The sequence below is a fragment of the Struthio camelus genome, chromosome 20 (assembly GCF_040807025.1).
Source record: "Struthio camelus isolate bStrCam1 chromosome 20, bStrCam1.hap1, whole genome shotgun sequence".
In the NCBI taxonomy this organism is placed as follows: domain Eukaryota; kingdom Metazoa; phylum Chordata; class Aves; order Struthioniformes; family Struthionidae; genus Struthio; species Struthio camelus.
In genome coordinates, this window is record NC_090961.1 from 264,715 (window position 1) to 280,061 (window position 15,347).

At 36.2% G+C, this 15,347-nt stretch overlaps 1 protein-coding gene across 2 annotated transcripts in view; it reads right to left on the reverse strand.

Moving 5' to 3' along the window:
• RALGPS1 (Ral GEF with PH domain and SH3 binding motif 1) overlaps positions 1-15,347 on the reverse strand; it is a 131,240-nt gene that overhangs the window by 32,293 nt on the left and 83,600 nt on the right. For both annotated transcript variants that reach the window (XM_068914418.1, XM_068914417.1), the window contains exons 10-11: positions 3,284-3,421; positions 1,795-1,888 (exon numbers count right to left, since the gene is read on the reverse strand). In XM_068914418.1, coding sequence (XP_068770519.1) covers positions 1,795-1,888; positions 3,284-3,421 — 232 coding nt within the window. The remainder of the gene's footprint in view (positions 1-1,794; positions 1,889-3,283; positions 3,422-15,347) is intronic.

The following is a 15,347-nucleotide window of genomic DNA, read 5'->3' on the forward strand; positions in this document are numbered from 1 at the left end:
CTGAACTTCTTAACAGAATTGTGCTTCTCTATGACAGCAACATCAACTATAATTACAGAAAAACGTAGAGAAGTTAGGGTAGTTCATTCTTTATGCTGACACATGCATGACACTGAGAACTGTGGAAATTAAACAGGTACTCCCAGATAAGGGAAATATAGTCTTCTGATTTAATGATTCCACTCTCCTGCTTTCACAGACACCTAATGATGGCCTTCATTTCATTAACTATCAAGCTTCAACTTAAAATTATTTATGTATTTATGTATTATTATGTATTAATGTATTTGTCTCAGTATTCCTCTTAAGAAGTCATTCCAGAGTTCCATTACTTTGTTGGTTAGAAACCAACTTGATCATGTTTAGCTTATCAACTGTTCTGTGCATTTATCCTTGTGCCAACATTATAATTTAAATAGCTCTTTACCCTCCCTGTTCTCTCCAAATTATATTTATATAAAGCAATTCTACCCCCTTAAACTTTTGCTTTACTGGGCTAAAGCGAAGCCTAGTTCTTTTAGTCTTGCATTACAAGACAGACTGTTTATTTACCTGATCACATCAGCTTTTTTTTGTATCTGCTCTGAGCATGGATGATCACAAGCGTGTATAGTACTCCACATGAGGTCTCACCTCCTAGTAACCTAGCTCACCTAGCTCCTAGCTCACTTCCTGAACTCCTACTATAAAAGTATTAACAATTCTTTTTAATTTTTCCTAGAAACACCGTACTTGGTAAGAGAAGGGTTGCATTTGTCTTTTTATGGCTATATCTCATTGGCGACACAGACATCTACCGATCAATATCATAAATTAGAATTAATTCATAAATTCATAACATTTTGATTTTTGTGTCATTATTATTTCAGTCATCAGGCCATCTGATTCTTCCTTTGTGATATCCCAATCTTCTTCCACTTTGATGATCCCTCCCAACGTTGTTTTTTCAACGAATGGGCCAAGTACACACAACTTTTGAGACAAGGTTCTCAACTGAAATATTTAGTAAAACTGGCAATAAGACTAGTTTTTAAAAGAACTTCATTATGAACTTTCCTCTTCCAAATATACACTAAAATCTTGCATACCACCATCATATTAACAAACCTCTGGCTGCCTTGATTACTTTTGCTTACCTAAATAGAGGTACTATATTCGCCAATCTCTAATTATATAGCATCACATCTGCCTTGGTTGAGTTATTTAAAATCTTGGCTGCCAGACCTATGATTTAATGTGCTAGCTCTTGCAGAATTATTGGTTACGGATTATCACCTCCTCCAACTGGAGCACATTCACATATTGACTCAGGTACTCTGCGCTTTCTATTTCATACCATTGTGTGGGTTGGCTCTTTCTCCACCTTTTTAGTAAGCATTGCTTTAATAAGCTCAACAAATAAAAATTGTCAGCTTTATATATGAAGTACCAGCTTCCAGTTCTGAACATCTCAGCGATGAAGTCAGAATGCTGGTTTTAAGGTTCCTGAAGAAAGTTCCCGGAATACAATCATAATGTAATAGAACGAAGACTAGATTTTCATCTTCTTTTGCCTTTAACTTTTGCATTTTAAATATCTGGTTAGAGTCATAAAGAATAACAGTCATTTTAGATTTTATTAGAAGTCTTGATATTATCTTGATATTATCAACTATGAAAAAAAGGTATTAAGAACGTCAGGCAAATCCCAAAATACCTTCTGTTAAAGGCTTTTTGTTTGTGTCTTAATCAAACTAACAGATAGGTGATCTTTCCATTAAGTTGCCCAAATCTGAGGAAAAGAATGCTACTTACTTATAGTTATCATCTTCCACAAATTTCTGAAGTTCTTCAATATAACGGACAGACTTTAAATACTTCTGCACATGGGGTAGTGTTGTAAGATGATCTGTAGAATATTAAAACATAAAAAGATGAATACTCACATCAAAAATAAATGAAATTGTTCTTCAATTTCTTCTGCTTCTCAAATTATCTTAATGGAAATAGAGAATGTGAACCATCCTGAAGAATAAAGTGGGTACAAATACTATTTTGTCCGTTTTTGTTATGAGGATGGTAGATTTGATCAAGCAAAAGTGATGCTCAGTTGTTAAACACAACACAGATGCATTTTATTACCATGAAAGCTAGAGATTTATTACATGCTATCAATTAACAAATTGAAAAATGTTTTTTTTGTGCAAGCCTTGCTTGAAGTTTGTGTTGACTCTTTTGGAGAAAATCAAAACATGCAGACATGTTGTAGTATCTGACTTAACTTTTACGCTCACTTAAAAAAAAAATGTTTTAAAGGCACCCATTATTTCTGAAGAGTGTTTCTTCAAGGCCATATTTGAACTTGCTCTCAGATTTTTTAAAAAAGCATTAAAAATTAATATATAGCAATACAGGAAGTTGCTATAACTGATAAAAGGAGTAGTCAGCAAAATAATAAGTTTTTTGTCATTTAAAGTGGTCAAAGACAAAACAAAAGTCACAGTAAAAACATGACACCTGAATAATCTAGCTCTACAGAATCATAAATTATTATGCCTAATCCCTAGCTTTAAATCCTGATAGATGAAGAGGGTGTGTATATATAAATATAAAAAAAAAAACACACACACACATACACATTTTTATATATGTTTATTTCTGTGACTAAACTAGCACAAACCAGAAAAAGCAAAATAAGCAATACTTATTGATTCTGTCACTTTTTTCTTTCTCTGAGAACTGAAATTCCACTGACACTCTAAATCTGTCGACAGAATAATCTTCCTTCTTTCCTCACGTTTCAACCTTACAACAACTGACTGAACCCATGAACGTTTATGATATTAAAGTTGACAAGGATAAGGGCAGGCATATTCAGGCATACAGAAGTAATTTCAATAAAATAATAATGAAATTAACACACTGCACACTCCAAAGACTACTGCAAAGGGAAGGAAAGGATCTTAAGATAATTCTCTCTCATTGCCTCTGGTGGAAACAAAATATAAACCAAATGCAATAGCTGTACTTGAAAACATGACATTTTTATTCCATATGTACTTACATCGTTCTAGTAAACTTCACACAACGTCTGTTATGGCTCTCAGAATTTAGAATACATACCCATTTGTCTAATTTGCCAGTAAGGCTGAAACTGCACAGCAGTGGAAGCTAAATCATTCAGTAGTGTCCAACTCTACCAACTTTAGCCTCATGTGTTGCCTTGACACAGGGCAGAAACCTGTTATCACGTTATTGTATTACATTTCAGTTAAGACTGAGTAAGTGTAAAAAATTTACCAACCATAGTTACAGGAGACTTGCAGATCAGCTATTATTCGGAGAATATTGTTCATTTGATTGGATCTTTGTTCATTCTCCATGATGCTGCCTGAAGCGGGATATGCAGAATCAATGTAGATTAAATCTAAGAGATAAATCCCTGAAACAAACAAAAAAAATCAACCAGTTGACCTAGTGTTTATATAGGAATCGTTATGTCATTGTTAATGACCAGAACAGCCAGTAACCACTGACCACCATTGTGGGCTGGTCCCATAAAAAAAAGGGGAGATTGGGTCTTGCACGTTCAGTTCTTAATTAGTATTTTAATTGTATGACTCTCTTAAAAAAAGAACATAATAGATTTTGATCATGTGTACTGATACAGGCTGACGTCTACTATGGAGAATTTGCAGCACCATAATGGTGACACTGCAAAAGTAAGACTGAGAGCTGCCATGAGCCACTGATGACGGTAAAGGCAATGCGCATGAAGCAGAGAGCAAGTACAACAGTATCTGGCTACAGTGAAGAAAGTTTCGCACTGCACTGTAGCACCTTCTAGGTCTGCCACTATTTACTAAATTAAGATAGCATTACATGTTTTTGTTGGGTTCCACGTTGCATTTGCTAAAAGACAAAGGAGAATTATATTTAGGCTTTGATTATGTGATGATTTCAAAAAGGATGAGCAAAAAGTTTTGTATTTATTTAATTCCTTGTTGAAAAATGGCATAATTACTTTGCCTAGGCCCTGGATTTTTCAGCAAATACAGGAAGATGGTGATTATTGCAGTTGCCAAAAATACTAATTGTGCTCATCTATATTGCACTTTTCATCCAAACAGATTTCCAAAGCATTGGCAGACTAGTCCAAATGTTGACCTTGGGTGGGATTGAACGGTGTGGCAAGATGTCAGCTTCATCACTGAAAATGTACCTGTATCCAAATGTTTAGTAGGCAGGTATTCTGCAGAGCTAGTCTTTGTTGCATGGTACGTCTACCTTCATGAATTGTATTAGGAGGAAAGAGGCAAGCTTAAGATTGAAATGAATTCACAATACTGAAAGAATTTCTTGCATGGAACCTGACTGCATTTATCAACGTGTAATCTCAATTTCACGCATGTCATTATGATTTGTAGTGGGCTTCTTTTACTGCTCTGGGACAGTCAGAAAGCCATCACAAATGAAGGAAAAATATGGACTATGAAGTATATATAACATAATTATCAAGTTTGAGAAAAATGAAGCAGCAGGGAGATCGCACAGAAAGTTTTAGCTTTGAATTTTGGAAACCTGAAACATAATGGCACCTTACTTTTAGTTCTGCAACACAGTCTTGCAACACTCAAAAAAGCTACTATGAAAGCATAATGCAAGGCTCACATATTTACTTCAGTAACTTACTGAAGGCGCTTAAATGAAAAGGAGAAGAAGTGAAGTCAGAAAAGAAGACTGATGAGAGAAATATCCCTGAAAATACAGTACCCTATAAATGCTTTAAGCTCATTCTATAGCAGTATCGTGGTATCTTTATTAAAGGAGAATTAGAATCTTGCCATTCCAATCTGGTGCAATTTTTTTTTTTTTTTTTTTGCATTGGCACAAATAATCATTGAATAACGTAGGTTGAAAGGGACATACGGAGGTCATCTATGCCAAACTCCTGCTCAAAGCAGGGCTAAACCGAAGCTGGATCACATTGCCCAGTGTCTTATCGAGTCACGTTTAGGGATGGAGACTAACTTCTCTGAGCAACTTGATCCAACGCTTAACCATTCTAACATCATTTTTTAAATTATTTATATTGTTATAATTTCCCATGTTATAACTTGTGACTGTTGCCTCTTGTTTGCTTGCTCTGCACCTCCAAGAAGAATCTGGCCTGTCTTCCCTATAAGCTCCCGCACATGACAACAAAACGTGTAGTAAAAAAATCATTATGAATCGGACCCATAGAACTTGAGAACTGTTGCTTGTTTTGCTCCTACATAAAATTTAGAAACTAACAAACAGGAAATACCCTTGCACTGAAGCAAATGCAGCAATACACACTCATGCACAAAATAAAAAATTGTTGTGTGATTAATGGATGAAATCTAGAACCTCACGCAGGTGGATCTTAGAGTTTAAAACACTGAGTAAAAGTAGAAAAATTACATCAAACAACAACAAACAATTAAATCAGCTTCATAAAACCATTTCAAGAAGTCAGCCAGCCTAAGACTTTGATATGCCCTAAGATTTCTGGCTTTCCACTAAATCCATTAGTAGGTGAATGTAGGCAACCTAACTATCAAGACGCTCTAGCGTAACTAAGAGTATTACTGGTATCTTCCTGATTGTTTACAGTTATTTTCCATTTCATCCATGAAATTAGACTGAAATCTTCAGGAATGTGTGATAAAATTTTGATTCTGCAGAACTGTGTTGCACTCTATAATAACTGAACAGAAGTTCACAGCATCTCAGAGAAGCGAGCAGGACTGTCTTAGACACAGAGTCTGCCTGTGCAGCCTTCTAGGGAGAGCGGAACCTGAAGCATTTTATGCTTTCTAAAGCATAGCTTTTCAGGAACATCTTTTTACCATCTGTGTAAGTGCTGACTACAAAAGCATTGCAAGCTTATAGCTATTACTCCAGTTCTGAAATCATATACAAAATATCTTTTCAACTCTTCTTAAGTTAGCAAGCAGCCCAAAATAAAATGCCATTAGAGAAAAGATTTTTGTGTAAGCTTATTGCACTCAGAATGGATGTTTAATTATAGACTGTCCAAGTCTTGAGACTTACACTCCCAGTACCTGATTACCAGGAGCTCAAAGATTTGATATTCTAGTGCTACTTGTTCTTCCACCTCTGCTGAAGCCAATCTGATGCTCCTAAAAGCCAAAATTCCAAATTCTTAATTTGATAAAGATAATTCTTATATCCATAGATTTGAGAGGAAGAGTTGGGAAATGCAGCACCTTTTGAAAGCAAGAGTGACATAATGATTAATTAATATTTTTCACTAGTCAGTATTCAGAAAATTCTCTGTAAAAACCTGTGCCATAGAAAACCAGGCAAAGATTTCTGCAATGCTTGGGTAAGTGCTGCTCTGGAATTTTTGACTCCGTAGTTTAGCTAAAAAGATAAATAGCATAGTCTCCGAGTCTCAGATGTCATTACACAACTCTCTCTGACCTCAGTGATGCTGGAAGGGAAATCCTTTATGAATAAAGTGAGAAAACTCTGTACAAAATGTACTGAGCCCGTTGTGAATGCTGTATTCAAACAGACCAAAGAGAAATCATTGCTTTACTTGGTGATCACTGCAGCCATTGCTACAGTGTCAAAACCATTAACTCAGTCTGATCTTTCTTTAAAAAATTGCTCAGACATTTAGGGTCAACTAAAAGGCAGAATTTAATTTAATGTATTTTTAAACTATTTTATGAGCTGCATGACAAAGTCGGTGATCCTTTGTTGCACAGAAAAAAAAGGAACATTCCGTAGGCCAGGAAAATAACTTGTGCAGCATAAAAATCCATATTAAATTTTCCATTTTCTTTTTTGAGCGTGTTTATAATCAATGACATTTTGCCCACGTTTTCTTGCCTCGCCTTGAAAAGTGCACTCTACCTTTTCAGAAAAACAGCTAGCTGCATGAGCAGAATCTCATTCACTTCTCAAGTACACCTGATACTTCATTACTACATAGTTTTACAGCTCAGATTCAGTCTTGCAGTGGAATTTTGCATATCTCAGGTGTTGTCTGGAAGATCTCCATTAATGCTTCTGCCCTGAGACTTAGGAATACCATATGGAAATTCCTTACAAGACCTTTTCTCACTGGAGCTGGGCTTGCTACTGTTCTGTCTCTTCAGAACTCTGCCACCTTGACCAATAAGCAGCTCACTGGGTCATAATGGAATTTGTCCAGCAGCAGTGAGGCTGTAACTGCCTACTTCATTTCTTTAGCGCTTAGCCTATTCATTCATGTGTTCTGCAAAGAACAAAGAAATTATATGAACTGTCAAAGAAAAATTAAGAAACGGATAGAGGCAGTAAAAAGCAAGAACAAACTCAGTTCATTATGAACTGTTAATGATTTGCCAGGAAACCATATGGCCATGACTAAAGTGTCCTCTCAAGACTACACCAACCTGTGCATTTTGATTAAGAAAATACCATATCCCTGATAGACCTACTGATGTGATAGATCACAGACTGCTCCAGTGGTCGAAGATAATTTGATATCTCCACCAGAAATAAAGGATGTTTAGTCCTTACAAGTGAGTAGAGTAGTTTAATTAATAATGTGACAACATATAGCCCCAACTGGAACTGCTAGTCTCGCTGTTTAGCGATCTGGTCAAGTTTTACAGTCTAGTTTAACTTCCTTCAATGGCCCAAATCAGTCCTTTAAAAATGTTCTTCCTGCATTGATAATGCTTCCTCTCCTGAAGAGATAATATATCTCATAAGTGTATATGTTTTGTAAGCGGGAAATTCATACAGCTCAGACTACCTCAACATGTTTCGCTGAAAAGCAACCTGGAGTATTTATTGTTTTCTCCCCAAAAGTACTTTCTAAAAACCATTTTTTCATTTCCATCTCCTCACACCTGTGGAAACAGTTTCTAAGACAGAACTCTGTACCATTAAAGTTATGTATGTTTTCAATAAATGCCTTCTTATCTGTTCTGCTTTCTGTCAAAAACAGCCCTCCATTTTTGTAACCTGTATTAGTGGTTTGGAGTTCCAGACCTGTGGACTAAGTATGATGATCTGATTCTTATTGCTCTCAACTACAATAATATCACAAGCCAAAGGTGACCAACATTTAAAGGAGGCCCAAGTGACTGACTTGGCTTCTCTGTATGGTTTGAATACAGCTCCATTAACTTCACTTTTCTACAGCAGTTTATTTTGTCCCTCTGTCCACATGCTTGGAAATGGCGAAAAATCAAAATTTCACTCAAGAATATTAGGTGAAAAGGACAGCATGGTTATTTTTGTATATTTAGACATTAACATGGGTAATGTTTTAAACCTGAGAGACTGTGGATAATTCTGCAACATATAGTCTATTGATAGCTATAAGCGGAGTAACTTTTGGTGGTTGCTGGTACTTGCTGCCATCTTATTTTATATTAAAATCTACAGCAACCAACAGGAAATCAACCCAAAACCCAATTACTGCTTTCAGCTCTTCTGAACTTGCCCTATTACAACGGATTCAAACATGCAGGGTGCTGCTTTAGCTGTCATCCAGCACAGTTATTAATATTCACATATCACCAGCTGGGATCAGGCACTTGACACACCAAAATGAAGGAAAGAACCCTGATCTCCCCAGCACTGGAATGGATGTTTATCAGTCTGATGATGAGTAAAATCAGATTTAGTCACCCAAAGATTCCTCCAGGGTCTGGGGAGCCTACCTACACTTCGATTCTTTGTAGCAGCTCTTCACTGTCCCTTCTTGTCAGCTGGCACATCAAAATGTTGTTAGAATAACAGAAGTAAAACTTCTACTTGTTCAGAACCTCAACATTGCAACATGTCTTATGAGTCTATGGCAGCCTGGTTCACGGCTACTTTCCAGGTACTTTGAGCAACTTTGAAGCTATTCTCATTGACATCAAGGGTACAAGCACCCTCTGGTTTTGTACCATTAATTATTTCTTTAGGGCAAACAGAAAATTTTCCAAGATAATATACAGATGAGGACCAGAACAAGGGGATACAACAGCAACAAAAGGGATGGGGGATTTAACATAGGATCTGTGAGTCCCAAAGAACAGTGCAAGAAAACAGCCTTGGGGGGCAGGAAGAAAGATACCAAACTAATGGACACCAATAAATTAAACTGAATGTAGAATGCTGGGATAAAACAACCCCTGTTTTAACTGTGTTCTTCTTCCCCCCTCCCTCCTTTTTCAGCAAGAGGGATGATTAGTTTATTATAAATTTTTTAGTGTTATCAGCCTTCATCCTGGAAGTGGCATTTTTGACTCTTCTATAATTAAGATGTGATAAGAAAAGTAGATGACAATCGGTTTATTTCACTGAGAGGAAAGAGAATTATTTCCTCCAGTGAAAGACTTTAAGACCTGCCTCTCAAAGGAGAGGCTCAAGGTTGCCATATGCCAAAGAAAACACACAGCGCTAGCTTTTCAAACCTTGGCTTACATTTGTGCTACTGTGCACAGAAAAAGTTCTCTAAGATGTGAAGCCATCAGGATATTTTCCAGAGGGTGAGCTCATGGGCAGCTGCTTCCACAGGCAAAACATTTTCCAGTGATACTGACTTTTCTCCATTGTTACTAAAACTAATTTCCCAGCTGGTTATATGTGGACAATACAGTATCCATTAGTTTACAGTATCATGGAAATAATAGCACAGAGTAAGGAAAAGCATGGCCAAATAATCTACAATTAAATGAATCAATGGAAATTACACTGTGTAAAGGGAAGGGGTTATTTTTAAATTGGCAAAAAGGACTATTATGCCTAGCTCTTATAATTTTTATCGTAGCAAGAGCTCAAACAAAGCAGTAACACTACTGACAATTTAAAGAGAGGGAAACTGAGGTACAATAGGAAAGTGACCCTGAAATGTAGTAGTCAGTGCCAGCCAGATCATGAATTCTGAGTGCTCCATTCACTAGACAACTACTTCCAGGACTAAACTCAATTGAAAAGGTATTTATGGAGAATTGCAGTGTTCAGCAGGATGCAAACATAAGTCTATAGATTTGTGTCTTTTGATTCACTCTTAAACTCTTCTGTTATCTCTTCATTCAATATTCAAGGCTTCTGAGAAAGAGAAAATAGAACTGATGCAGGTAACAAATATCTGTACTTTGGAGGTAATGGGTACTTAACAACTTGCTGTTAAGAAACCTAATTCTAAACCTTCTCAAATCAATGATTACACGCCTTCTAGTTCTGATGTATCTTGGTTCAACTATATAGGCATTAGAACTTTCATAAACGGCTATGGTGTGTGATTTGTTCTCACTAAGAATGACATAAGATACTATGAGTGACCAAATACTTGCAGTCCAGTAAATAAATCACATGTACGAAGTTATGCCAGTGGCAAAAGCTGTGAAGGTATATTTTAAACTCCAGCAGCAGAAACAAAAGGCAATCTGTTTTTAAAACATTTGCCTGGAAATCAGGAAATTTTAGTTCAGATTTACTGCTTTGCCACAGATTTCTTTGACCCAGACCCAGGCAAGTTACCACTATCCTCTATTCTCCACAGGTTCAGTGAGAAAGACAGCATTTCCTTCTGTAAGAAAAGCCTCATGCAAGTAAGTATTATGACCCCGGAGCCTTAACAATTTACAAAAGTAGGGTTTAATTTCCTTATAGAATATATAAAACAATGTGCAGCCTGCAAGAGAAGTAGCATTTACTCTTAAGAATTTGGGAATTCCAGACTGTTTTTGGGTTTATGATAATTTGCAGGCACAAGGTGTAATCCAGAATTTACAGTACCTAAATTGTCTCACAAATAAATACTGTTGCAAAACTGAAGGTGAAAAAATAGTGCAAATAAAGATTACATTGAAAAGTTGCAAAATTCTAAATGTGTCTTTTTCTCTTCCTTTCTTTTAATGGATATAAAACTACATTGCAAGATAGTAGGGCTAACAATCCCAAAACTGAGTGGCTGGAGCACACCACTAATGTATACTTCTAGTGTGCAGTGCCCTGCTAAGGGTCTTTGCAGTTCTGTAACGCAAATAAATTAGGAAGCAGCTTCTGTACGAGGCTTTTGCTAGTGAGACATTCACTACTTTGCATCAAAGAATAGTTAGCTCAACGAAGTATTTCAAATTAGCCTGGTGACTTCAACTTGTTATTCTTACATAACATTTTGACTAAGTAGAAAATTTATAATTTTGAGTATTTGGTAAATTATACTGTTACTATAACAATGACAAGCACAAACAAGTGCTATAAAAGGAGAACAAAAGTTAAATATCATAATGAACAAACCTAGTTCCCTACATATAATCACATACACTTTCTAAAGATATCCACAACCCAGAAGCCCCTGAGTACACACATGCTGCAGTGAAACATGGATGTCTGAGTCTAGTACATTCAGCAGTACAGGAAGTGGTGTCTACAAAGACGCACAGTAACTGGCATGCATAACAGCAAGAAACCTACGGAAAGTAATTATTTTCCTTTTCTTGTCCCCACAGTTGAGTGATCACAATGTTTTGATAGGAAAACCAGAAGAGACAAAAATATGTTTCCAATTTCTAGTCAGCTATATTAATGAAAATCTTTTCCCAAATACACTAGTGAGGTTGTAGCATACTAAATCAAGCAGAGGACAAAGAGAAAGCAACTTATCAATTTACTACTAACTGGTAAAAGCCCAAATCACTGCAGTCAGCAGTCTGCAAAACCAGAGACTCCATTCTTAAGAGATTAGCTCACAGTCAGAGAAGAGCCAACAGTTTTGTGGTTTCACTGGTTTCAAGAAATCGGGATTTTTTCCGTGAACTAAGGGCTGGAAAAATTTTCTGCAGAACCAAATGTATATAATGGTTAGCCTTGGTAGCATTTGGAATACTCTAATAACAAATTGTATGTGAATCTTTGCCAAGCCAACAACATGTGACTTGTAACAGATGCTGCTAGCCCAGGAGCCAACTGAATGGGATCAGTCAGAGGAAAGCAAAGATGGGATTATGACCAAATTTATCACTTCTGATGCCAGTTAGCCAGAACTTAGCAACAATACCACACACACACACAAATGCAGAACTACAATGAAGCTGAGTGAAATGGATGATACACTTTTTTCATAAAAAAGAGTTCTATTATTTTTATTTATACAATTCTAAATTCCAAAATGTTCCTGAGAAATAATGATTTTTGGTATTTAAAGAAAACTACTCCTTATAAAGCATCATATGCTTTTGCTGCAGTTAGTGACATCTGCCCAAGTGATTTTCCTTCTTAAATCTTGTTTTAGAAAATCTTTACAAATCTCAACAATGTTAAAACAATTCCCCAAAAGGTTTAGATTCACATGTACTGGCATTACACAACTGACTCACCTGCAACACACATCATTTTTGACTCCAGCTACATGTTCCTTTTCTTCATTATTCAAACTTCTCATCCTACTCACACACTGCTGAAAATTGTTTCTGTCCTTGTTGCCTTGGTCATTTAACCTTGTCTCTGCTGCATTTACTCTGTCCTTCCACTCTGCCACTAAAGACTTTCTTCAGCAAATCACCTCTAACTTCTCACAACAGTGTTTTTAGGTAGGTCACCTCTCCTTTCATCACCTTCCTTAAAAGTCTGCTTGCTTGCTGCAGCTACGGAGAAAACAGCTGACTTTTACTGGTGTCTCTGAGAAATAGTAAGGGACAACTGTAGTTCTTAATTAAAACAAAACCAATCTCTTTCCAAATTAAGTGCATCTTAGGCTACAAGAAAATCTATTTGCCTCAATGTATGCATTTTTCACTATCTTTAGATGGCAATTAATTTGGGTATTGCTAAAACTAATAAGCAGTAACATAGATCGCTGGATTCTGCTCTCCAGAAAGGAAAGGAACACAGCTGGACATAAATTATAATGCTTTTTTCAAACAATAACTGCAACTAAAGAAAAAAAGAGTCACAAAGGTTCTCTTTCCACTGCCATTCACTGTAAACGCACTGAGGTAGTTCAGGTAACTATGCATGTCTCACCTCGTGATTACCCCTCTCTGCGCTGCTCTGGCAAGCCTCTTCCTGGCCCATTCTATTCCTGTATGTTGTATTCACTACAGTGTTATAGCTAAACCAAAAGATATGCAGCAGGTCCTTGCCTTAGTTTCCTACATAGTGTGTCTGATTTAAACATGACAAGTAACATCATAATTTTCTTTATGTGGCAAATTTAGCTTTTTTACATCCATTCCTGAACAGAAAAACAGCATGAATTTTACTTCACTGACAGCAGCAAAGAAAAGTTAGTTTCATACAATAATGCTCTGAATTAATATCTTCTGAGCCCACTAGCCATCTGCCTCTCCTCAGGTATTGAGATGTGAGAGGTGAGGAATGGCAGTAGGAAGAAAAACAACAGCAGCCAGACTTCACACCAAAAAGCTCAAGGTTACTAGTCACTATGGTCACTGTACCAGTGATTAGACTTGCAGCTACAAGCTGTCAAATTCATGAAATCACAACTGTAACAAAAGATGGGTCTGGCTACATGTTTCCTGGACTGCCAGAACTTTTGTGTGTGTCTGTAGTTTGACTTACCACAGATTCTCCAGCTCTGTTCTGATTAATTTTTAAAAGACCAAAAACGTCAACCCTTACAGTGTTAGTCTCCTTGAAGTGTGAGCTTACTGGGAATGGTTAAAGTTCCTAGTTAAGTTCCCACAGTTGTTGCTTTTACCCAGTAAAATACTAAACAGCACTGCGCTAAGAAGCGAGAGAAAATTCCCCTCCCTGTAGCATTTTCTACTCTTCATTTTCACCACTAATGTAACTACAACTGGGATTCTCTTAAACTGAGCTTACCACATACACGGCTTATTGGTTAAAATTGGTTTACTTTAAAGGTTAAATTGGTTTGTTTCAATCTAAGAAAAAGTTAAAATTTAGCTTTAAGATACTGCACCCTCTCTAAGGCTCTCCCCACAGATGCAGTCGCTTCTGAAATACCGTACCTTCAGCAGCAGTTACAGAAAGAATCCTCTAATCGAGCAGTCAAAATATTAACAAGTAACCACTCTCTTTGTCTTAGTTTTTTCCCCATTTGTACACCACACAGTCATATTTAACTAGTGGACAATTCAAATAATGATAAAAGTCAGGAACCATTCACAAGATGCATTAGCCTAACGTAGTAAAGATGCAGTTGTTTATGACTATGGCAACAACATAGTTTTGTCAAATGTGTTGAAAAGTGTAGAGAACTTCCACCAAGGATTTTAATCCTGCCTCATCTTTCAGAAGTAATTTCCACTAAAATTAAAGAAATGCATACATATCTGAGTCTGTTGGAATCATCAGTGAAGGTGGTGGTAATCATTCTCATTTTTGTGTGTTTTATCTTAAGTAGTCCATTTCTGCAAACAGTGCAACAGAAAAGACAACTGAAATGACCAATACTTGACTAACTTTAAAAATATTGCAAGAATATCTATACTTTTTTCTTAAGTTTCATTTTTACTAATTTCTACCATTTTCTTTAATGGCATTTACACAGTAAAACAGACTACCTATGTCCACTACTCAAAACCATTTTAAACTAATGCAAAAAACCCTGCTTAATTTAAATTTGATAGTTTCTTCAACATTCAGTGGCCCTAGAGAGTCCGTATATTTCAGTGGTGGGGAGTAATTACATAGACACTCTATACACAAAAAGCCCCTCAGAAGTCACTAGAAATTTTGGAGATGGAAAGGGTATGTGCATACCTAAATCAATGAAAGATACTGTACCAATCACTGATGAATCATGTTTAAAATGACTTTTCTCATGTCAAAATTACTGACCACAAAAATTCCAGAAACAGAAACTAACAAATTCCCTTTCTGATTTGCAAAGCAGGTTTAAAGAACCTGTTAGGACTGGCCCAAACTATTACATGGTATAAGGGTGATTTGTGATTAAACATCAGTAAAACAAAACTCATGTTACATCTGTGACATAAAAAAACACTTTTTCATTAAAATTAACACTTCTGATGCTCACTTCTTAAAGAATCTCTCTATGTTGAGGTGACTTATTACTCAAGTATAAGACCTTGAGGAAACATTTCAAATACTTTTAAGATACAATTATACCTCTTTTCTGAGCTATTTAAACTTCAGAATAACTAGTAATTAACATTCAACAAGCAAAATCACAGATTTTTCATGAAAATATCACTGATGCCAACAGAGCTCACAGAAACTTTTAATCAGAAATTAACACACTGAAAGAGTAGCAGAACCTCTAAAACTCCTCAGTCTATAGATATCTATAGACACTGGCTTATGATTTAGAGAACAGAAAAAAAAATAGAAGTCTGATGGAGACTTAAAATGTGCTGAAAATATTGGTTATA